General features: G+C 37.4%; 2 protein-coding genes across 2 annotated transcripts; one reads left to right on the top strand and one right to left on the bottom strand.

Annotated features, from left to right (window-relative positions):
* Window positions 1–2,603: 2,603 nt before the first annotated feature.
* LOC116298652 (pseudouridylate synthase RPUSD2) lies at window positions 2,604–15,382 on the bottom strand. The gene is made up of 13 exons (XM_031707179.2): window positions 15,215–15,382; window positions 15,052–15,136; window positions 14,160–14,281; window positions 13,325–13,355; window positions 12,867–12,936; window positions 11,752–11,839; window positions 10,357–10,435; window positions 8,738–8,786; window positions 7,922–8,014; window positions 7,120–7,256; window positions 5,587–5,732; window positions 5,084–5,335; window positions 2,604–4,358 (listed from the first exon to the last, which is right to left on the bottom strand). Exons 1-13 carry the CDS (start codon window positions 15,362–15,364, stop codon window positions 4,290–4,292), a joined length of 1,371 nt encoding a protein of 456 aa, XP_031563039.1. The 5' UTR covers window positions 15,365–15,382; the 3' UTR covers window positions 2,604–4,289.
* Window positions 15,383–15,886: 504 nt separating this feature from the next.
* Window positions 15,887–23,702, top strand: LOC116298663 (anamorsin homolog). The gene is made up of 10 exons (XM_031707190.2): window positions 15,887–16,130; window positions 17,281–17,421; window positions 18,821–18,897; window positions 19,462–19,497; window positions 19,888–19,960; window positions 20,071–20,144; window positions 20,723–20,792; window positions 21,450–21,492; window positions 22,052–22,124; window positions 22,836–23,702. Exons 1-10 carry the CDS (start codon window positions 15,977–15,979, stop codon window positions 22,950–22,952), a joined length of 858 nt encoding a protein of 285 aa, XP_031563050.1. The 5' UTR covers window positions 15,887–15,976; the 3' UTR covers window positions 22,953–23,702.
* Window positions 23,703–24,075: the final 373 nt, after the last annotated feature.

Here is a 24,075-nt window from a genome sequence, read left to right as displayed (position 1 = left end):
AATGTCAAAGAGCAGAATGAAGGTTTAAAAAGTATCCTACATTCAACATAGCGCGTACAGTAATGCTCATGTGCCAAAATATTTTGCACCAAGTACTCTGCTCTCTGCGATACTCAATCATTGTTTATATCTATCTCGGATCTCTCATTCATTCGGCGAGACGTTATATGTATGTACGTTGCCCTGTTTTCCCCAAAAAACTACGATGTTTCAAAACAAGAACCACTAAAATCTCAAAAAACTTAATTACGATGTGTTTCGTCCAAGAGAATTTTATAACAAATGTTTCCATCGAAATTTGCGTAAGACTTCGTAACGTGAAAGTGTACCGCGAGATCGCTCTTGTCTGCCATTTTCAAAATACAGGAGACCCAATCATTACCACAGCAAGACCAAAATTCTTTATTCAGCAATGCCACACAATAAATAGATAACGGGCCGAAACATCATCGCTTTCGAAGCGATATAGGCTTGTTTTTTTTGTTTTTTTTTTCCTCAAAATAATTAAGAAATATTTCAGAAAATTAATATTTCGTTGTCTCAAGCTACTTACCTATGAACGGGAAGAGTAAATTACAATTTTATGGGTGAAAGAAATAATTATCTACTGTATAGTGCGTTTAGGACCGTAACAAGAGCTCTTGCGGGGTGGGTGCACAGCCACTAATTAAGGTGCTGACACACGGTGCAGCATTGAATGCAAAAGGACTGTTGCAACGTGTGTACCCCTGAAACGTGTTGCATGCAACGTTGCATATTACTTGCAACATTTTGAAATTTCCAGCCAATCGGCTTGCACCAAATTTATAACTGCTGACCAAATATCTTAATATAGCAGGCTGACACAAGCGATGTTGCGTGATTTTGTTGCAATGTGTGTCACCCCGATTCGAATTTGTTGCTTGCAATGTTGCGTGCAATGTTGCAACGTGTGTCACAACGATTGATCAAATAACCAGCCTAGAAATTCCAAAAGGAAACAAAAAAAACAATAATGGTAAGCGATAAGGCGCGAACACACCGTGCAACACTGCGCGCATAATTGCAGGACAGTTTTCTACTTCAGCAACGTTGCGTGCAACAAATTGCGTCGTCCCTTTTCTGGCAACGTTTGCCGACAAGAACATTTATTGCACTAATTGGATCTCTATATCATATGCCCACAAAGGACTAGTGGGTGGTACCGTATAGACTATTGCGCAATATCTGCATTTTCTGACAAGGAAAATAAAAAGTCAATTTGGTTCGTAAGGATGGATAATGGGCGTACAGATTAAAGACATTTAACAGCCAAAACAGGGACGTCGTAAAAAACTTAACTTTTTCTGAGAATTTTGAGCGCCAGCATAAAAGGTACGAACACACGGTGCAACACTGCACGCAACATTGCACACAAAAAGACTGTTGCATCGTGTCTACCCCTGGAACGTGTTACACGCAACATTGCATGGAACAAATCTGAAGTTGAATTGCGCTATACTCTTGCAACATTGCGCGCACCAAATGTTATCGTGTGAACATGGCTGCAACATTGTGTGCAACATTTTAAAATTTACAGCCGTTCTTCATAGCATAGTAGGCTGACGCAAGCGATTTTGCGTGATTTTGTTGCAACGTGTCACTCCGATTCAAATTTGTTGTGCGCAATGTTGCACCGTGTGTCCGCGCCCTTAGTTTTAGCGTCGTAAAATGCGCGCGCATGTGTTTGTTGAAATCTAGACATTAATACTAACGTAAAATAAAGTTTATCATTATTATTATTATTATTATTATTATTATTATTATTATTATTATTATTATTATAAATATCAAACTTCGAAAAACAACACAGCCATGTTCTCACAGTTATCTCGTACCCGTCAGTCATTCCTCATGAAGAAGTCATACATTAGAGCTCTATTCAATGGAAATGCCGTGCAAAGCCGCATCCATTGCGGAAGACAACCGAAAGACAATAGCGACCTTTAGATACGACGAGTACGAGACCGAGTACGAGTACGAGTTTTAAAGTTGGTCCTGTGCACGTGGTTAAAACTAAATCGTAGTCGATTTTCGATTTTTTACAATCTAAAGTTTCAATCTACGTACACTATCACGACTATAAAAAGATAGTGGCTCTCTTTAAAAGTTTAACACTCGTACTCGTACTCGTTCTCGTACTCGTCGTCGGATCTCAAGGTCTCTAATGTACCTTTTTACTCGTTAAATCACACGCGAATCATAAAAATGCATTTACGGGGCCGGAACTTGTTTGGGTTATTATACACGGGAAACAGGAATCTTGACTATTTTTAGCAGTGATTCTTTAAGTGAATAGTTGAATGGCAATATATTTTTTATTTTGATTTTAGTGATAATATCTTGAAGATTTTAAGGTTTATTCTTCCAATATTTAAACCTTCTGTAATATAGTTTCAATCTATCTATGTATTAGGGGGAGGAAGGGTTGATTTATGTATTCCAAGACCAGAATTTCTTCTGAATATTGTGATTTTGCAAGTTAAGTACGTAGTATTTTAGTCCGAGAAAACATTTCAAGAAGCTAGTATATACATTGTAGGACATTTGAGAGGCGTCAAAGAACGAAGAACACTACATATTGATTAGAACTTAAATAATATTTTAAATTACCGTCGTTTGCATTACTACGCGGCCACCCCAGACACAACTCGAGTCGTGTAGTTTGCAATAGACTACCGTCAGTCATTCATGTGGACGCCATTTATACACGTTTGTATCAGTGAGTTGGCTTTTTCTATCAAACGTTCTCAGTAGTCAGATATCATGAAGGAAAGTTCCGAAAGCGATTGCAAAGAGTTTCAGTACATCCAAGTAGAATGAGGTGTTTGATTGACGGCAGTCTATTGCAAACTACACGACGAGATTTGTGTCTGGGGTGACCGCATAGTAATGCAAACGGCGGTAATAATAATAATAATCTTTAATAACCATTCTTGCAGTAGAAAATGAATTACAATCGATAACAAATGTACTAGAACATTTTATTTCGCGCGCGCCTTTGTTTTTGTATATAATTCCCCTATGGTATCTAATGTCGCTCTAAGAGTATGTAAACAGCGACATTAGATACCAGGGGGGGATCCATATATAGAAGGGCGGGAATGCTCGTTGGAATTTTTGAAAATGACTCCTAAAAGATACAAACAACTTCTTTCTAGTAGTCATATTAGTGGCAGGTTTCGCCCCTAAGGAACGAGGTCAAGACAATGTTTCAAAATAGGGACCCGATTTTATGAATTAAGGTGGTGGGTACCGGTACATACCCCCTCCCCCCTCAGAGACCTGTTCAAATGCTCGATACTGGGGGTCTGTAGTGGCAATTTCTATACACAAATATGTTTTTTAGCATACATGCAGACAGACAGTCCATTCATTTGCGTGATTCGGCTTTTAGTTTTGGAGATATTTGGGGACAAAATCTAAGATTTCACTTCCAGGGATGGTGGGTACCGGTAACACCACCCCTCCCCCTTAAATCGGGTCCCGTGAGGCGACAATTGTTTTGCCCTCATCCCTAATTGGAACTAAATGACGTAATTTTATAGCATTTTAATTAGCTTTTCATTAAAGCACCCTAAAAGGTACCCAAAAAAGCGAAAATTAACACCTAAAAGATACGACAAGCATCCCCGCCCTTCCGCACATATATGCCCCTCCCCCCCCCCGGGGCTGTGCCACACCCCACATGCACAATGTGATGAGAAAAAGCGTAAATACAAGTAAAGTACGAAACAAAAGAGAAAATAAGAGTCAAGAAGATAGGAAATGTAACACTTCGTAGAGGCGTCTGACAAAGAATACAACTATGACAGATATTATCCAGAACTGCAGCAATAAGAATGAAAGACCGAGAACCGAGGCAAGAAGACTGGAAGCGTAACACTATGTAAGAACATATTTTCTTTCTGTTTTCGATACTTGCGCCATGTAAGCTACTCTATAATCCAAAGGGGGGGGATGTATACACCTATTTCAAAAAACGTTGTCGGTCGGATATCTGAAATCTGAAATCTTTCCTTTATTTTGGGGTGGACGATAAAGGATTTCGTGGGGGAAATTTAAAAATATTTTATTTTCATTTTGTAAAAACCAATTCCCTTTCTCGTAGAAATACAAGGAAAGTAATGTTCCTTTGCACCATATGTTCTAGGAGGAGAAAGAGGAGGAAAACAACAAGGAGAGAAAAGGAAAAGGAGATGAAAAAGATCTGCAGGAAGACTAAAACATTTGTGGATGGTTGCAGCTATTCCCTATTCCTTACATGAAACTCAGTCATAATGTTTGCAGTCTTGTGCAACCCAGGGTGGCTGTTTTGTTTGGTATTCCCAGTCTGGACCCTGAAAGATAACAGACATTTTAAACTTTGGATAGATCTTCATCATCCTCATCACCAACTTCAGCATCACCCTTATCATCATAATCACCAACACCATCACCATTGCCATAATCACTATCATCACCATTGTAATCATCATCATCACTATCATCACCATCATCACCATTGTCATCATCATAATTACCATAATCATCATTATCACCACCACCATCAACATCACCATCACCATTGCCATCATCATCATCACCATCATCATTATCACTATCATCACTATTGTCATTATCATAATTACCATCACCATCATCATCACCACCATCATTATCATGACAATCATTGTCATCACCATAATTTCCATCTTCAGCATCACCCTCACCATCATCATCACTATCTTCAGCATCATCCTCATCACCAACTTCAGCATCACCCTTATCATTATAATCACCAACACCATCACCATTGCCATAATCACTATCATCACCATTGTCACCATTGTCATCATCATAATTACCATAACCATCATTATCACCATCACCATTGCCATCATCATCATCATCATCATCACCATCATCATCACTATCATCACCATTGTCATTATCATAATTACCATCACCATCATCATCACCACCATCATCATCATCACCACCATCATTATCATCATGAAAATCATTTCCATCACCATCATCATCATCTCTGTTGTATTCTGATTGGGTTAATATTATCCTATACCTTGTACGAGATAGCGTGTAAGCACATCGTTAGTTCTTCAGGCGTAGGATCTCTTCGTTGTATTCGACATTCGCTGCAGTCTCCATCTTTAACATACAAACTCTTCTCCATACGACCAACACTTTTCTCATCTTCTGAATGGTCTTCTACCGAGCTGTGTGCCATATTTTCCATAAGATTTTCACTCTTATTTCTATTTTCTGTGATATCTGTGTCCATGATCGTGGTAGACTCAGCTAACGCTTGAATGACCTGAAATGAAATGTAACGAAAAATACTCACGGGCTATGTTACATACATTAGCTGTGACGTAATAAAATTCAGCAATATTAGACGTCAAATTTAAGAAAGTCGAGATGTTTAATTATCATATGACCCGTCAAACGGCCAGATGATCGCGGCGCGATACACAAGAGACTGTTGCGCCAAAGCAGTGCGGCACTTGGGAAGACGTAGACTGTCTCTATTTTTAGTATTGTTGTTTTGCAACATATATTATATACCTTTAATGCCTGATCATCTGTGACTCCACCCTTCCCCCTGTTAGTACCCCATACTGGGCTGTTATAGATGGGGTCATCTATGATAGGATACCCTAACCATTGTAGATGGACTCGTATTTGATGCATACGACCAGTGTAAGGGATACCTAAAAGAAATAGAATTATGGAATAACTGTTATATATCTCGCATTCTGATTGGTTGGGAGCGCGTGCTTTATGAGAGCATAGATTCGTCTGCATTTGCATAAACTTCAACTTGGATTTTCTCTATCAAACTTGATTCATTTCGTAAAGAATTCGGTACTATATGAGAACATACATCATGAGTTTTTTTAAGCCGTTTAATAAACTCGTAGATCGTGTTTTATCGGATCTAAACCTGTTCGGTTGCGCCTCGTGTTTTAGGCCCGATAAAACACTCTTGCTCGTCTATTAAACAGTACATACACCACGCGCGCGTACTTTCAGTTGCGTTATTCCTATCCAAAATAACAGCTATTGTCATTTGTGTTTCATAAAAGAAATAAAAAGCTTGCTTGCTGTGCTGTGTGGAGTTATAAAGCACTTTAGAATTAGCAGAACACTTGAGAAGTGTTGAGAAGCAACAAGTCGTGCTTCTCCTAACACTTCTCTCTTGTTCTGCCAATGCACACGTGCTTTATAACTGCACAAAGCACGCGCGCGCCTTTTCTATTTGTTCATCAAGGTCTATAAAGTTGCTAGTAACAACATTCTCGGTTTCAGTTGAAACAATTTCCTGTGTCATGCAAAATGTTCATCAGCTGCATCGCAAGTTTTCATTGGAATAAACCAGCAGACAATGAAACCCAATCTTAGGGCCCGAATAACGCTCCAAGTATTTTTGGTATACAGGATCTACAATGATGAATTTATTTATGAGCTAGGAAAGTAGTATAGAAACTATTGACTACCACATGTGATGTTAAGTACAAGAATCAAACCCGACCCCAGAGGTGAGAGGGGCGTATTGCTGCATCATTGGATATCTAACTTTATAAAATAACTGTTCTGATTCTTGCCTTCTGATTGGTTGCGAGCGCGTGCTTTATGAGGGTACACAGCACACACGCGCACTTTCAACTGCGTCATTATCCAAACTAACGATAATCGTAATTTGTATTTTATAAAAGAAAAAAACTTGCTAGCCGTGCTGTGTGGAGTTATAAATATCTCCTAACACTTCTCTCGTGTTCTGCCAACCCCCGCGTGCTTTATAACCGCACACAGCACACGCACGCTTTTTACTGAATTTCTTCAGTAGCGAAAATTGGCTACACACGCACGTTACAGCGCGCAACATCACTGATTATCCAATGATAATGCTGTAACACAGCACGGTCATGACACATCTCCGTACAGTACGTTTTTTCACTGTAAATTGAAAATAAATGCATCTTCACATTATCAAAGTAGTATGCGGATCCCCCCGAAGCGTAGCCTTGTAAATAACCAATCAGCGCGCGAGAAACTTGTAATATATTTCAAGATTGGAGTTCGCTGTTATGCACTTACATTGAACAACGCTTGACTTGCCATTTCCATGTAGCTTGGTGAATACAGTTCTACAAGTCTTGCCATTGGGACTGACTCTACACACACCTATCTTGTGAGACACCACTAGGATGGGCTGCTCGCAGTCTATTGGCTCACTGTTATCACGTGATAAAAACAAACACACGATTACCATATAAGAATGCCAGAATAAGCCGTTTTCTCAAGGTGAACCCTGAAACAACCTCTGGGCTGATCTAAGTCAGGGCATGGCTAACTCACAGATAGAACCCTGAAACAACCTCTGGGCTGATCTAAGTCAGGGCATGGCTAACTCACAGATAGAACCCTGAAACAACCTCTTGGCTGATCTAAGTCAGGGCATGGCTAACTCACAGATAGAACCCTGAAACAACCTCTGGGCTGATCTAAGTCAGGGCATGGCTAACTCACAGATAGAACCCTGAAACAACCTCTGGGCTGATCTAAGTCAGGGCATGGCTAACTCACAGATAGAACCCTGAAACAACCTTTGGGCTGATCTACGTCAGGGCATGGCTAACTCACAGATAGAACCCTGAAACAACCTCTGGGCTGATCTAAGTCAGGGCATGGCTAACTCACAGATAGAACCCTGAAACAACCTCTGGGCTGATCTAAGTCAGGGCATGGCTAACTCACAGATAGAACCCTGAAACAACCTCTGGGCTGATCTAAGTCAGGGCATGGCTAACTCACAGATCGAACCCTGAAACAACCTCTGGGCTGATCTAAGTCAGGGAATAGCTAATGGTACAAAATAAAGTAGACAACAGCTACTAACCTTGGAAAGTCACCTTGAACACGACAAACATATTCCTTTCGGATTCGCCTCTCCCTGACCTGCTCCTCAAGCTCTTGTGCCTTCTTTAAAGTCCTAACAACAGAAAGTGATACATAGTTTAGCTAAGAGGTGTTTTTAGCAATGTTTTAGGGCTTTATCAGCATGGTACTTCAGGTATGGTACAAAACAATCATTACCTAGCCTATTGACCTTCATTAATATACAATGCTGTATGCTGTATGCAATATGCAATATGACACATGACGTTTTTAAGCAAAAACGGTTTTCGATTAAGCACTTGTTGTGTAACAGCACTTAATATCTCTATAAAGCATCAGTCATCATCATTCATCATGATCATTACCATCTACCACCATCAATCATCATTATCATGATCATCATTCAAGTATCATAGACTATAGACTCTAGACTAGGTATGTGTGAGTATGTGTATAGCTAGGGAGAGTATCACAGCCTTGGTCCATTAGTGGGTTTATGATAGACTCTAGACTAGGTTTGTGTGAGTATGTGTATAGCTAGGGTAAGTATCACAGCCTTGTACTCTGTAGAGTCCCAATTAAGTTGCTCAATTTTGTTGAGTGTATCATAAACAAAAAATCGCACAATCTTCTCGTACAATTCAGAATTCTTAGATACTTGTGATGTTTTGAAAGTTCTCAAGTTGAACTCGCCTAAAAACTCATCCAATTTTGAAAACTTTCAAAACATCACTTGTATTTATAAATTCCGAATTGTACTAGAGATCATGTGATTTCCTATACATATTTTATCAAAGAGATAATAAAATTGATTTACTTTGCAAATATCAAGATTCCAGAAGTCAGTCGATCAATCCTGTGTACAGCTGTGAAGGGAATGAACAAGGAATGAAAAAGGTACCACAGGACATAGTTGATATATATATATATGTTATTTACTGGCCAGGAGGTCCGGATAGGCAAAAGGCCGAGGTCCGTTTTCAAGACCAAGGGCACAGTTTTTCCCTATCCGGACTGACTATAGGACGGTAAATAACTTATTTATTTTTTCCCCGTATTTTTTTTACTTGTTTTTGTAATGGTTTTGTTTTGTTGTTTAGTGGCAAAGGATACCGGATCGCAAGCGCAGGCAGATACTTACAAAATACCGCCCGCTCAAACAGCCAATCAGAATGCACGATCTTTTAAGATACCGGACCGGAAAAAAATAAGACATTGTAATAAAACACTGCTGGGAAAAAAATAATGAATAAGTAAATATACAAAGAAATAAAGAATTAATGAAATAAAAGAAAAGAGTTTAGGTAAAGCAGGACAAGCTGCTATTTAATATTACACTGAGCCTGAGGGGGATAATTGTTGTCGCATAATTTTAGACTTGAATATCAAAAAAAGTCGAAATTCAGGATAAGACAACATTTTAGTATTGCTTCCATTCTGGAAAACTTTGGAAAACCTCATAATCAGAGCTATAGCAGTGGTTATCATCTCAGAATCACCGGTTGCTTGACCAATCACTGCTGGAGAAACTGTATATTCAAGTCTAAAATTATGCTAGAAAACTTTATTTTGAAACACTGCTGAAAAAATAAAGATATAGATATACAAAGAAACAAAGAATTAAGAAAAAAAAGAAAGAAAAGGAAGGAAAAGAAAAGAAATGAAGAAAAGAAATGAAAAGGAAAGGAAAGGAAAGGAAAGGAAAGGAAAGGAAAGGAAAGAAATGAAATGAAAAGAAATGAAATGAAAAGAAAAGCAGGGAAAAACCACCATCAAAAGACAGATATTTCAGTCTCGGCAAAATCATTGTTTCATAGGCCCAACATCGTGATATCACAGCCACTTTTTTCCTGGCCCTTTGATGAAGACAAGCTCATCAACACGTATTGTATAGTTCCAGAAATTATCCATACCCCCCTCATGCAGGTAGACCCCCCCCCCTACCCCCAGAAATATCAACTTTCTTCCATACAAACTCTGTAATTTTTGTTCTTTCTCTGACCCCTTACCCTTCGGAAATTCCTCTGTGGGGTGGGTATGGATAATTTCTGAAACTACACAAAGGGTTCATGCTGAGGTAACCACTTCAAATTCAAGGACTATTAAAGGGGTATACAAGGACCCAAAAATGAATTTTGAAATGAGTATGTTCAGCTAACTATGCCAAGGTTTTATACGGTGGTTGCACATGGCCAACTTTCAGATTTTCCGATCTTTCTGACTAGATCTATTTCAGAGCCATGCAAGTAATGATCGAAGCAAAAATTCAAGGAGTTTTCGAGGACTTTAGCTAAAATCATAAAATTTAAGAGATTTAAATTTCAAGTTCACTTGAAAAAGTGAATTAAATTCAAGGAGTTTTCAAGGAGTTTAAGGATTAGCACGAACCCTGTACACATTCAAAGTAAATGTTAAGTTAAGTTTCAAACCACTTACTATAAAGATTAGTGAGACCATATTCTTTACCAAGAAGAAATACAACAGTATTATGTCTGTATCGACCACAAGGATGTACCTACAATGATACAAAATGCAGTGTTCTAGTGCCTATAGTTACATGTTAAAGCAACAAAAATAGAGTCTTGGACCAGGGAAATTGGAAGTTTGAGCTTACTGTCCAAATTCTTTTTTGATACGAGACTGGAAAGATGTGGCATTTAGCCGGTAAAGTTTGGCTGTTTGAGTCCGCCATTAAGCGACTGTGTTCCTGGCAACTTTTAGTGAATCGAAAGGAAGTGATGTCATACACGCCACCCTTCAAAATTCCCGGCTTTACACAATGTGTAATTGCAACCAAATTTCGACTATTTTTGATTTAAAAACAAGCCTTAAACCAAGTCATGCCTTCTTACAGAGAATGCTGTAGAGTCAGTGTGGATAAAAAGGATGCCAGTTGCGCATATGACGTCACACATAAATTAAAAATCACTGCTCATAGAAATGGCGGACAAGCTTTTAACAATTTTTGGAAGTAGAATTCAGACGGGAAAAGTTTCTTTTTTGAACCAATTATTGTTTATTGGTGAACATTATAACCTATTTTAGCATCAGGGTTTTTTTTGCATCATTAATATTTTCGTAAGACTAGCACTTTAAGGAAAGACTATGGGACACAGCCTCAAGTTCTACAGAAAATTAGAGACGCCCATGGCTCAAGATAACACTGACTCCAGTATTTAAAACTACTTGTTTTGGACGCAACTTTTACTTATAGCCATTCTCAATCAGGCGCTCCACTCTAGCAATTGTTTCTGTTGCAACGAAAAAGCTTTTGGTGGACGTCAATCAAGGCGTTTCCATGACATTCTATAGACAAGTGCCCTTATAGCTTTGTGTTTTCCGACAATGTTATGGGAACGCCTTGTGATTGATGTCCACCAAAGCCTTCTTTGTCGCGACAGAAACAATCACTAGAGGGAGTGTGATTGAGAATGGCTGTAAGAAGACAGCTAAAGAACTAACCAAAATGTCAAAACTTTTTAATTGCATAGGTCAATAAACCCTTACTTCCACCAAGAGAATTACTTTGAGTTCGTAAAAATATTACTCATGATTTATATAGTGCTCTTTTCAATATGGGTTAGCCTTATATTATGTCAGTGTCTAAATATTCACAAATACCAACAGTAAAGTAAAGAATGCACAACGTCAACAATACAAGCACTTTGAAATGCCACGGACCTTCACTAGAACACATGAATATTCTACGCAAAATTGAAGTAAACCATGCAAAAATGAATCTGAAGTCAAGGACAACAGTGGTAAATTACAAATTTGATAAAGGTCTATCAATTTCAAGGGACTTCACTGTATTTGGCTACAAAAACTTACTGGTATTGACGAAGGCTTATTAATGACAACTACATCTTCATTGGATTCTATTATCTCAAGGGGTTCTGCTGTCACTGGAGGTTCATGTCTGATGAATTAAGCAACCACAGAGTTTAGCTACAATACTATTCAATACTTAACGTCGCTCAGAGATGTGGAAGCCAAATTTTGTCCCACCCTCCCCCCCCCAATCCTAGTCCTGGTGGAAGTGGCGTTCATTTCCCTCTAGCTTCCTCATTATCACTACAGTTGCGGATCTCCCCCCATTACTTAATTACTGCGATGTGATAATGAGTATTCAGTGAGAATATTTTACCATACAATAGACTTTATCAACATTATTAAAATATAATAAGTACAGTACATAGACTGTATAGCAGCTGCCAGAGAAGCCTTCTCATACATTTAGCTAGTTAGACCCTATTGAGCTGCACCACTGCTTTTTTTATAAAAATCAACAACTGGGCCCACGGACTGATAGCTTTGGCATAGCTAACTCACAGATTAAACCATAAAAACAACCTCTTGGCTGATCTAAGTCAGGGCATGACTAACTCACGAATAGAACCCTGAAACAACCTCTGGGCTGATCTAAGTCAGGGCATGACTAACTCACAGATCAAACCCTGAAACAACCTTTGGGCTGATCTAAGTCAGGGCATGGCTAACTCACAGTTCAAACCCTGAAACAACCTCTGGGCTTATTTAAGTCAGGGCACGGCTAACTCACAGATAGAACCCTGAAACAACCTCTGGGCTGATCTAAGTCAGGGCATGACTAACTCACAGATCAAACCCTGAAACAACCTCTGGGCTGATCTAAGTCAGGGCATGACTAACTCACAGATAGAACCCTGAAACAACCTCCGGGCTGATCTAAGTCAGGGCATGGCTAACTCACAGATCAAACCCTGAAACAACCTCTGGGCTTATTTAAGTCAGGGCACGGCTAACTCACAGATAGAACCCTGAAACAACTTCCAGGCTGATCTAAGTCAGGGCACTGCTAACTCACAGATAGAACCCTGAAACAACTTCCAGGCTGATCTAAGTCAGGGTACTGCTAACTCAAACATCAAATTGCATTTAGTGTGAAGATAAAGAAAATTACTTACCGATGAACCTTGTTACAGACTATTTCATTGTCCTTCAGAATAGTGTCTAAAGTTGCTGTTTCACCATTTACTGGTTAAGTAAAATAGAAAGAAAATTTATTATAAATATATTGTATGGGATGCAAGAAAGTGGATGTCATGATTCAAACAAGAAATGTTTGCTCACTAAAAAATAATGAGTTAAAGAAAAGCTGCTACAATTATAAGGAAAGGCAGAAAATTTAAAATATAAAATTTTGGATTATAACATCCTTTTTTTGTGGGGCTTTACTGTATGAGAAATAAATATTATTGTAATTATTTATTAAAAATGCAGTGAGTGAGTTTGTAGACTAATAAAAGAAACTACAAAAAGGTGTGAGGGGGAGGGGTAGGGGGTGGGGTCTGACAAAGTTAGGTAGTTTATTGGTGCTGTGCTTGTCAACTAAACAGATTACAGAAATGTTTTGATAACGTACCTGTTATTTTTCCTGTTTTAATTGCTTTTTCCTGCAATGAAAATAAAATAAAAATAATGTCAATATTATTGTTAAATGTTATGCGCATCTGCCAAATCATAGAATTAATTTTCTCTATTTTTTCAATAGTTATCTCTTTCCTTAATATTATTATTATTATTGTATATACATTTTGTAAGTAGTTATATAGCACAATTGAATATTAATATAGATTTTTGTGCTTTAGAAATTATTAAATTAAATTAAATTGTTCAAAAAAACAAGCACAAACTATGTCGTCTCTCAGCAATGCAGCCCAGGTTAGAGTCCTGCCAGTCTCTGTATCATACATGTATCAATGTGAGTAGATTTGTTGGTTGGTTCTCTTCTGTGCTTCAAGGGTTTTTCTCTGGGTTCTCCAGTTTTCCTCCCTCCACAAAAATCAACTTCTAAGTTATAACTCTATCTAAAGTTGGGCTTTCTCCTAGTTTGGAGCCTAACTCTGCTGTGATTGTCCCACACTGTTATACAACAGCCAAAGCTTGATAAATTTTTTAAACAAACAATTTGACTTATCCCATCCAAAACTTACATGTAGAATTTTTTTCTGATTTTCTTTTCTGATTAAATTTGCAGCTGCATAAGTTGCTTGATATACTGATATATATAGGATCAGCTCAATTTGATACATTAATTATTACCACAGTTCAATATATAGTTTATACATATTCTTATAAATACAATTTGACTTATCTAACATGAAAATTGGTCAAGATTCTCAGAGAATAACATTTTAGTATATAGCATTTAGAAAAGTTCAACCTCATGCAATTTAGATATTATTAACTTGACTTACATAGTATTCTGGTGGTTCTGATCTGAATTCGTCTTTAAAAACCTCAAATAATTGCCTACCAACCCAACGACCTTTACAGTGTGTGGTAAATGTGAAATGATATGGAGTTACGTACCGAAGACCTGCAATATGATATAACAGGAATAAAATTAAAGTACATTTGAATCATAATAGAGGTTTATATGGAGGGAGGGGATACAACCGTAATAAACCCTGTGGTAAAGTAGAGAATTCACATTATAAGTTGTACTACCATAAAATTTTGATTATACAATAGTGTCCCCCCCTTCCCCAATCCAAGTTATGAGCCCATGACAGGGATTTCATCAAGGGTTGGGAATCAGAAAAGGATCCAGTAAATGAACAAAATTCTCTGGTTCAGATTAATATTTATAGCTTATTAATTTGTACTTATTATTTGTTCACTTAGATTCTACAGCTCGTTCTTTAATAGCTAAATGCTTGCTACATGTAGCTCACTTGAATCCTTCATTCCTTCCTTCCTTCCTTCATTAATTCAGTCAGTCAGTCAGTCAATCAGTCAGTCAGTCAGTCAGTCAGTCAGTCAGTCAGTCATTCAGTCAACCAGTCAGTCAGTCAGTCAGTCGGTCAATCAGTCAGTCAGTCAGTCAGTCAGTCAGTCAATCAGTCAGTCAGTCAGTCAGTCAGTCAATCAGTCAACCAGTCAGTCAGTCAGTCAGTCAATCAGTCAGTCAATCAGTCAGTCAATCAGTCAGACAGTCAGTCACTCACTAGTTCATTCAGTTAGTCATTCAGTCAGTCATGAATTATATTTACTTTTACTCAGCTTTACGTTGACAAGAAGCAAGAAAAAATATTATGCTAACACGATAGCCCTCTGTACAGTTATTGTAATAACAAACTCCCTTACCGTTTCTAACGAAGTAAGACGTTTCATTATACAATTCTACGTCAAAACCTGGCTTTTTCCTCGCTGTAACTTTAACCTTTTTTTCCTAAAATTACAAAAGACAAAGTTATCAAGTCAAATAGTAAAGTTACACACTCACGTTTTGATGCAAATATTTCCAAACCTTGGCATTTTTCTTGTCTTCCTTGCTCAGTTTTCGTTTCTTTCCTTTATCAGCTTTTAATTCTTCATCCTCCTCGTCTTGCAACTGTTTTTTATTTACTGTATTTTCAAGTTCTTCTTGTTCACAGCTTCTTTTTTCTTCCCCCGCCATTTTGAATATTCAACTTTGTTCGAGAAAACCTGGTAAGTAATAACTACGCGGGCTTCCTGTGGTTTATATTTATATTTTTCGTTTCATCTAAAATACAGGTATATTCATTTTCAAGTTTTTTTTTGTTTTTCTTGTTTTGAATAGAGGATTTTTTTCTATATGGGTTTCCTGTGGTTAAAGTTTATTTATTCGACTTCATTCCACTCAAGTCACGTTTTGCAAAAAAAAAATTATATACATCTTTGTCATTTATTTCTGAATTTTTTTACATATTCTTTTCGTCATTCGCTTCTCCCACTAATTTGAATATCATTTTTAAAATATTTTTGAATAATTTTAGAAGATCTTTAAAAATATTGTAAGTTTTAAGAATAATTAAAGATGGTTACATTTTTTAACATGTTTTGAACGCTTTTTGAATATTTTGAATATTTTTAATGGTATATTTTGAATATTATGTTTGGGTCGTGAAAGACTGGTAACTAATAACGTGGGCTAGTATATGCGGGGTTCCTGTGGTAAAGGGTTTATTTTTCACTGAGTCACGTTGTTCTAAAAATTCTACACAAATTCCGTCCTTTCTCTTCTAAACACTGAGCTGATTCTTCCAGTATGGACGTAGAATTGAAAGAAAAACAGGTTGTGCTTGTGATCTGGTCTGGATCGCAGCCTCCCAAGGATATTGAACAAGTCGTGAGTCATTTGAAGAAAATGGTTGGTGACGAGGGTAAAGTAGCCCTTGAACATGCAGACCGCCTTCACATGGGTAAAAATATCACTTTTATTATATTAATTACGATTGAATTTGGTCTATAAACCCAATATAAAGAAGCTTTGCTAATTTTTTCCCTCATCCGAATTTAGAAATTCGTTATTAAATCATGAAGAGGAATTGTCAAGCTTTTCGGCTCTAGCTTGGATTGTGTTACGGTCACCAAAACGTTCGGACATCGTTCTCGGATTTCCATACAAATTCACTGACTTCAAAGAGAAAATTTAGTTAGGTTTCTTTAGTTAGCTATCTTAACAGCAGTAAGAAAAGCTTCAATCAAGCTAGAAAAATGATCATTTACTTATATTTAGAGAACTATACTTAACGTCAACCAAGTAAATAGTTCATTTAGAGTCAGTACATTTGTACGGAAATTCGAGAACAATGTCCGAACTTTTTAGTGACCGTAACACAATCTAAGACAATTTATACCCCGTGACGGCTAGCTCCGAAAAGGTGAATTGATACAAGTTTCTACAGTTTGCTCTATTCATAAAGGTACGGTACTGACTTAATGTGCTATGAGTCGGTAATGTACGTTTATAGTAGAGTAAACTAGTTAGGTATGACTAAGAAATGACATGGCACAATTTAAAACACTGACATTAACCATTTCTTAAACTAATAGTACATTGTGGTCTACAGTGTAGCTTCAGTACGTCACATTAACAATTTATCAAGGTTCCTTTTGTATGGTCTGTACTCTTATTGAACATGAAATGGCATCATTATATGATCCCAAGTGGAACCATTAGTGCAGAGTGTGGTTTCACTTCAAAGTTTGGATCATATGCTGACCACCTTCCATGTTCTACGAGAGTACAGACCATAGAAAAGGGCGGTAAAATCTTTTATTCATCATATCTTATGTGGTGTTGTTTGTACCCAAACTAGACCACAATGCATCATGTTTATTAAATTTGGAAAAGACCTATGTTATACATGGGATTGTTAATACTATGTGAGCCAATCAAAAAGTGTGAAATTACTTCTCACTGCCAATAAAAATGCTTATGATACAGCACAACACTAGTTAATAAAGAAGGTTTGTGGTCACAGTTCAAAATCCTTGTAATAATTCAAAGTAAGAGACAATTAGCAAATTTTCAAGTCAAATTAACTTATTTTTATGTGATTCTTTTAGCATCCTACACGGCTTCACATTTTGATGTGGTTCTCTCTGGTGTCCTGAGTGAAACATCTCATATTCATACCATGGAACTACTGACTGAGATAGCAAGAATCCTAAAACCAAATGGTAGACTTATTCTACAGGAGACTACTGGTGAGACTTTCTTACAGTACTACATTGTACATGGGTGGGATGGAGGAACTTTGGGACTGGTGCCATGGATGGCATGCCCTGTGCTTTCTCGCCGCTGTGTAGTTTATGTCTTGGGTTGTCGGTTTGATTTCTGGCTGAGCCACATATGTGAGTGTACATGGGTGGGATGGAGGGACTTTGGGACTGGTGCCATGGATGGCATGCCCTGCTGTGGTGCTCTCTCAATCTCACCACTGTGTACATGTAGTTTAATTCTGGGTTCGTGGGTTCAATAGTCCGCTTCACAGTTCCCTGCGCCATCTTGAAAGGTGGCTGTGCCTTTACATCAAAGCAAGACGACAGTGAGCTCTCTTGATAGAGACCTGTGAATAATTGTCCAAGGTGTTAAAAAAGGTCTCTATCATTGCAAGCTCACTGTTTGTCTCGCTTCAATGCAAAGGGACAGCTACCTTTCAAGATGGCACAGGCAACTGTGAAGGCGACTATTCCTGGCCGAGCCATGTACGTGGGCTTAGGTTTGCTTGATGTGTTGTTTTTTTCCCTGCTGCAAGGGGTTTTTTTGGATTGTTTTTCTGGTTTTCCTTCCTATTTAAATATCAACATATGAGTTGAGTATTGTGTATTAATGAATGTAGTGGTAGTGCGTGTGAAGGGAACCTCACAGAAGAGCCCATATTACAGGGAGTGATTGTCGTAATATATAAGTTCATACATATATATGTGTATATCAAAATCCCCCCTCCCCCCTCCCAAAAAAAAAGACACTGAAATGGAAGACATGATAGCATGCCCAAGCAGGGTTGAAATAATATTTGCTAATTGGATATTGTCTGACCTGAAGTGAAATTCTCTGGTCAAATCATTGCCTTGCCAGTTATCTTGGCCAATAATGTTGAGCCAGAACACGAGGTATGACTGAACTAAAACAAATTTGGCCAGTGACTGGCAGTTGAATGGCCATTAGTTTAAGTCTTGTCAAGTCTTAAAAGCTCCATTCTCCAAAATTTTTGTGTCAAGTTATTTGTTTTCTCCTGTAGGATCCTCAAATGGTAATATATAAGTTCATACATATATATGTGTATATCAAAATCCCCCCTCCCCCCTCCCAAAAAAAAAGACACTGAAATGGAAGACATGATAGCATGCCCAAGCAGGGTTGAAATAATATTTGCTAATTGGATATTGTCTGACCTGAAGTGAAATTCTCTGGTCAAATTATTGCCTTGCCAGTTATCTTGGCCAATAATGTTGAGCTAGAACACGAGGTATGACTGAACTAAAACAAGTTTGGCCAGTAATCATGACTGGCAGTTGAATGGCCATTAGTTTAAGTCTTGTCAAGTCTTAAAAGCTCCATTCTCCAAAATTTTTGTGTCAAGTTATTTGTTTTCTCCTGTAGGATCCTCGAATGGTCTAAGGCTTCCAGAGAAAATAATGTCCTCGTTAAAACTGTCAGGTTTTGTGGATGTTTCAGAGGTATGTATGAAGTTTTAATGAAATAATATTTAAGAATCCAGTGCAATATTCTGAGTGTGACAGTCGGGGCTCCAGACCTTCCTGTCATACCCAAGGTTCAAAATCATTGATTGCATTATGGTTCTAAAATTTAATTTTGGTTTGAAATAAATTTTATTTTTTTGTAAACAATGGTTTTTAGTAATTGTAAGCAAAGAAAAGGATAGTAGTTTGGATGACCCTTCCCCCCCCCTCCTCACCCCCTCAAAAAATTAGGATTACTGGATTATTACGATACTGCTAAGGTAGCAACAAAGTCTTATACAGGCTTTGCACCATCACGTGATGGCAGCCGTGACAGAAGGCACAACAATAAAGTCTTTTCCCTCTAGTAAACTGAATTCTTTCTCATGTAAATCAGATTAGACCAGATTCAATTGTTCCTGCCTCCTGTCATGGCTGCCATCATGTGATGGTACAAAGCCTCTATACCAGCTGTTTTTGGGCTCTCTACCATCCTACATAATTATGTTTTCACAAAATATTTTTTTACCAATTGAGAGCATTTTTTTTTGACAAATTTAGGCCCAAAGAGTCAAAGACACATCATCTGTAGTCAAGGTAAATACCTTTGTAAAATTCAATTAATAAATGTATAAATTCCAAATATCTTTAGCATTATATATAAATAAATTTAAATCAATTTAGCACTACTGATAACTGAAGGCGCAGAAAATTTGCTTGGTATTCTTCGATTGCATGCTATGTCATGGCAGCCTCTCGTTGTAGCATTGGTGTCATTGAACAAAAAAGACTTCTTATTAGCATTCATTGTTACTGCACCACGATGGCAGCCATGCTTTTGTCTTTTAACTCTCTTGGGAATACTTGCAACCCATCAATTTGGTTGTTTTCCCCTGATTTCTTGAAATGTTTGAATTTAAAATAGCCATTTATTCAGGTAAAATTAAATTGTGACTGTCAATGACTGTTGCTTTGCTTTGATAACAGGTCACTTGTCAAAAACCAAACTTTGAGGTTGGAGCAAGTTCTCAGCTGACACTGTCTTTTGCTTCAAAACCAGGTGACCTGATCTTTAACAAAATAAACCACAATTAATATTTAAGAGATTAAAATCAAAATTGTTCTTCTATGTACATGTATAATATTCAAGATGTTCTTTCTTGCATATAGCTCAGCCCAAGGCTGATGACAGTGTAGCCAAGATATGGGCACTTTCTACACAAGACATCGATGATGAGGATGTGGTAAGTGTTATTAGTAAAAGGTTATTTATTCATCCATCCATCCATCCATCCATCCACCCACCCACCAACCACCCATCCATCCATCCATTTTTCATTTATTCATTTATTCATTCCATTCATTCCATTCATTCATCCATCCACCCATCCATCCACCCACTTATCCATCCACCCATCCATCCACCCACACATCCATCCATCCACTTATCCATCCACCCATCCATCCATCCACCCATCCATCCATCCACTTATCCATCCATCCATCCACTGATCCATCCACCCATCCATCCATCCACCCATCCATCCATCCACTTATCCATCCACCCATCCATCCACCCATCCATCCATCCACCCATCCACCCATCCATCCACTTATCCATCCATCCACCCATCCATTCATTCATCTTATAGTTTTCTTGGTGACAAATCAATGAAATAATAATAAATATAAATAGTGTTTACTAGTTAAGTTGCTTTCATATAGCTTAATTTGTGACATAGGTAGAAGTGACATTCAGACGGAGTACAAATATATCTCCCCCAATAGGACCTCATTCATTACTGTTCTTATCTTTTTAAAGGAAATCCTGGATTCAGATACACTCTTAGATGAAGATGACCTGAAGAAACCAGATCCTGAGTCTCTGAAAAGTGAGTGCGTGCTTCTAAATTATTGTGATTTTATTCTGGTAAATGCTTTTTTTGTCTAACCAACATGTGTTGATTGGCACTTGGGGACTGTTGGTCAATCATAGATTGTCAACCATCTTTTGGCCAGCTATCAACCAACAGTTTGCTGAGTGTTGATAATGTTCATGCCCCCTCCCTAATCAAAATTATGCTCCGCCTTCCCTGATCATAGATTGTCAACCATCATTCGGCCAAGTGTCAAACAGTGACCTAGGTTATAGTCCTGTCATAGTTGTTTGTTGGTTCTCTACTGTGCTTTGAGGGTTTTTCACCAGCTTTTCTCCCACAGAAATCAACTTCTAAATCCAAATTCCAGCTCAGGGCTTTCAGAATAAGCTGGAGGTCACTTTTTCTTTTCTATAAAATACCTTCTGTTCCTTGTATTGGATGACAGCCAGCTACTTCAGGCAAATGATCACCTACTCCAAAGCACTCTGAAGGCCCTGATTTTTAGGAGATATTCTCACCCCTTTATATATCTTTTGCATTATAATGCCAATGTTATTGTTATTGTGGTCACCTACACTATCATCAACATCAAAATAATGCTAGCACCAACGCTAAGCTTTCTTTTTTGTTGTTGTTGTTGGTTAAATCCTTTTTGCATTGTTTCATAAGGTTGTGGACCCACAAGTGGCAAAAAGAAGGCTTGTAAGAACTGGTATGTTAAACACATACATGTACACTTTCATACTTCATTTTTACAAGATAGACAAGAGTATAGACTTAATATGCAGCTATTTCAATAAAGGTTGGTGAAGGCTTTGTTGCAAGTTGCATGTTGCAGTTTACTTACCAAGCTTGAAATGTGTTACATTTATATGTAAATAATGTCAGCACAGATGAAAATACGCCAGAAAATAGTGCAGACAAAATTTGGAAAAATTTTCAATTATATGTGCTATTGCTGATTGAATTTACCTAATGCCAAGAGTGCACTTGGAGCTTGGTATGTAACATGGAAAATACAACAGACTTTACCAACATTTTTTAAATAAATAGTTTACAAGGGATGTTGTATATAGAGCATTTGCATTTAACATCATAACCACATCTTGGTTGACAATGACAAACATTCCTCATTAGCTTCTCTTGTTAGATCAAGCCCAACATTGCGGTTGTTTCACAGTTATTCATGTCTCAAGGGATTTTGAGTCACATGGTTGCATACACTGTATAACTTGCTTCATGATAATAATATTGCTAAAAATTCTTTGTAGTACATGTGGTTTGGCAGATCAAGAATCAGATCAACCTGCACCCAAGAAAACAGTCACCTCATCTTGTGGAAGTGTAAGTATTGATCTGACTCTTTCTACCACAGGCATAATGTTTTCCCATTTCAGATTCTCTAGATTCTAGAGATCTTTTGTTTGAGTTCAGGGGTAGATCCAGGGGTGGTACAGGGATGACTAGTCACCTCTTTTTGCTCAAATTTCTCAGTATATTGTAAGTAAGAGTCACCCCCCCCCCCCCCTTTTTCTCAAATTCCTGGAAAAACCTTGGTAAAAACTGGACTTGTATCCATATTCATGTGTCTTCTCATGTGCAACTGTTAAACAAAGCAATGATACTTTAGGGAAAGACACAGGGACTGGTATTCCCAAGGAAAAGAGGTTGATTTTATTTTTTCCAGTCTGGTATTCTAAACATTGTGCATTCTGATTGGCTGCATCGTAAGCAGGCAGTATTTTGTATTTCTGGCAGTGGTCTGGTATCCTGACGTAAAGTTAACCTTATCTGCACAAAACAAATCAAAACAATGTCCTAAAGCTTAATAATTTATCGGCCTACGGCCTCATCCAATTTTGTCAGTCCTCGGAATTTTCCTTGTCCAATTATGGAGTCCTATTACATATACTAATTTATTGTCATTTCTGAATTTTATTGCATATAGATATATATTTGTATATTGTATATTTATTGTTGTAATGTGCTTTTGATCATTACATGCTAAAAAGCTCAATATAAATTAATAATTTATTTTTATTTTTATCTTTATAGTGTTACCTTGGTGATGCTTTTAGATGTGCATCTTGCCCCTACTTAGGAATGCCGGCATTCAAACCAGGAGAGAAGATTGCCTTAACAGATAGGCAGCTAAAGGGAGATGTTCAATAGTTATAGGTAAAGCTCAAACTGTCCAGCAGAGTTAGTATTAAATATTATGCTTTGTACTCTTACCATTCTCTAAGCAGATTACTTTTTATCTAGCAGATAAAATCCATTGCAGTAATAGAACCTAACCTTAAAGACAGTCATATTTCCATACAAATCATAGCAGTTAACTTGTCTTTGGTTTTTAAAAAGCTGTTAATGACTGTCACATTTTCACATGAATCACTGCAGTTTAGGGACGCACCATTTGATTTTTGAGGGGGGTTGGGCAAAAACCAAAAAGAGTTTGAGCACAGCTTGTAAGAGTGAAAAAAAAATCGTGCATAAGGGAAGTGCCAGAAAAAAATTCCAAATTATGTCCAAGAACAATTCCTGCACAAAATAAATTGCCCAACCCCTCCCCCCCTCAAAAATCTAAAGGTCTGTCCCTTATATGGTTTTTTTTTTTTTTGTTGTACAAAACTGTAAAGAAAGTTACAACAACTTTGTATCAATTTACACTTGCATTTCACACAAATCACTTCTGTTTATCTATCTTTTGTTTGTTCAGAAATATAAAGTTTGTTATTTTGTAAAACACAATCATCACAGTACATAATACACCAGTAAAATCAATTCATACTATTAGTTTATCATTAATGGAAAAGTTTAGAAAAGCTTCAAATGAGAGAGAATACAATGTAATGCCACTGTACAAAGTTCCTTATAAAAACCCTTTGAATGTTACCTAATAAAAGAAAATGCACACCAGAATTTTTTACAAAATTAATGCCAAAAATAGATCAATCCAAGACCAAAATTTCCCCAAGATTTCTTCATCATCAAATAATATATTTTCTAAAACTGAAAGCACACCAAAATTTCTACGAAAAAAATGGAAAACCTAGGGCCATTTTCCCAAAAATTTTAGCAATAAAGTAACAAAAAGAACGAAAAAATTCATGCAGGAAAAAAGAGATTTGTGACTGGGAAGCCAATTTAGTGTCCAAATTACCATTTGCAAAGCCATTTCAATGCTACTCTAAAAAACCCATTTAAATGTTACAAAGCAAAAAAAAAAGCCATTCAAAAGATAAGAATATCTTTTTTTTAATTAAGGGTCAAAATTTTGAAAACTGGGCTTCTA

Source organism: Actinia tenebrosa, unplaced genomic scaffold, assembly GCF_029948245.1.
Source record: "Actinia tenebrosa isolate PJP-AT-01 unplaced genomic scaffold, QUT_ActTen_1.0 PGA_scaffold2__45_contigs__length_23673736, whole genome shotgun sequence".
Taxonomy (NCBI): Eukaryota; Metazoa; Cnidaria; class Anthozoa; order Actiniaria; family Actiniidae; genus Actinia; species Actinia tenebrosa.
The sequence above is the reverse complement of the archived record's forward strand: the minus strand, read 5'-3'. Positions and strand labels throughout refer to the sequence as shown.

What these genes read in the sequence shown, in the direction of transcription:
- LOC116298652 (XM_031707179.2), bottom strand. Translation starts at nt 15,364, where the DNA reads ATGGCGGGGGAAGAAAAAAGAAGCTGTGAACAAGAAGAACTTGAAAAT. An exon ending in CAGAACCACCAGAATACTAT is followed by an intron (nt 13,356 to 14,159) that starts GTAAGTCAAGTT and finishes TTTTCATTGCAG; the next exon opens with GAAAAAGCAATTAAAACAGG. An exon ending in CAGATGATCAGGCATTAAAG is followed by an intron (nt 5,336 to 5,586) that starts GTATATAATATA and finishes ATTTCATTTCAG; the next exon opens with GTCATTCAAGCGTTAGCTGA.
- LOC116298663 (XM_031707190.2), top strand. Translation starts at nt 15,977, where the DNA reads ATGGACGTAGAATTGAAAGAAAAACAGGTTGTGCTTGTGATCTGGTCT. An exon ending in TATTCTACAGGAGACTACTG is followed by an intron (nt 17,422 to 18,820) that starts GTGAGACTTTCT and finishes TTTCTCCTGTAG; the next exon opens with GATCCTCGAATGGTCTAAGG. An exon ending in AAGAAGGCTTGTAAGAACTG is followed by an intron (nt 21,493 to 22,051) that starts GTATGTTAAACA and finishes AATTCTTTGTAG; the next exon opens with TACATGTGGTTTGGCAGATC.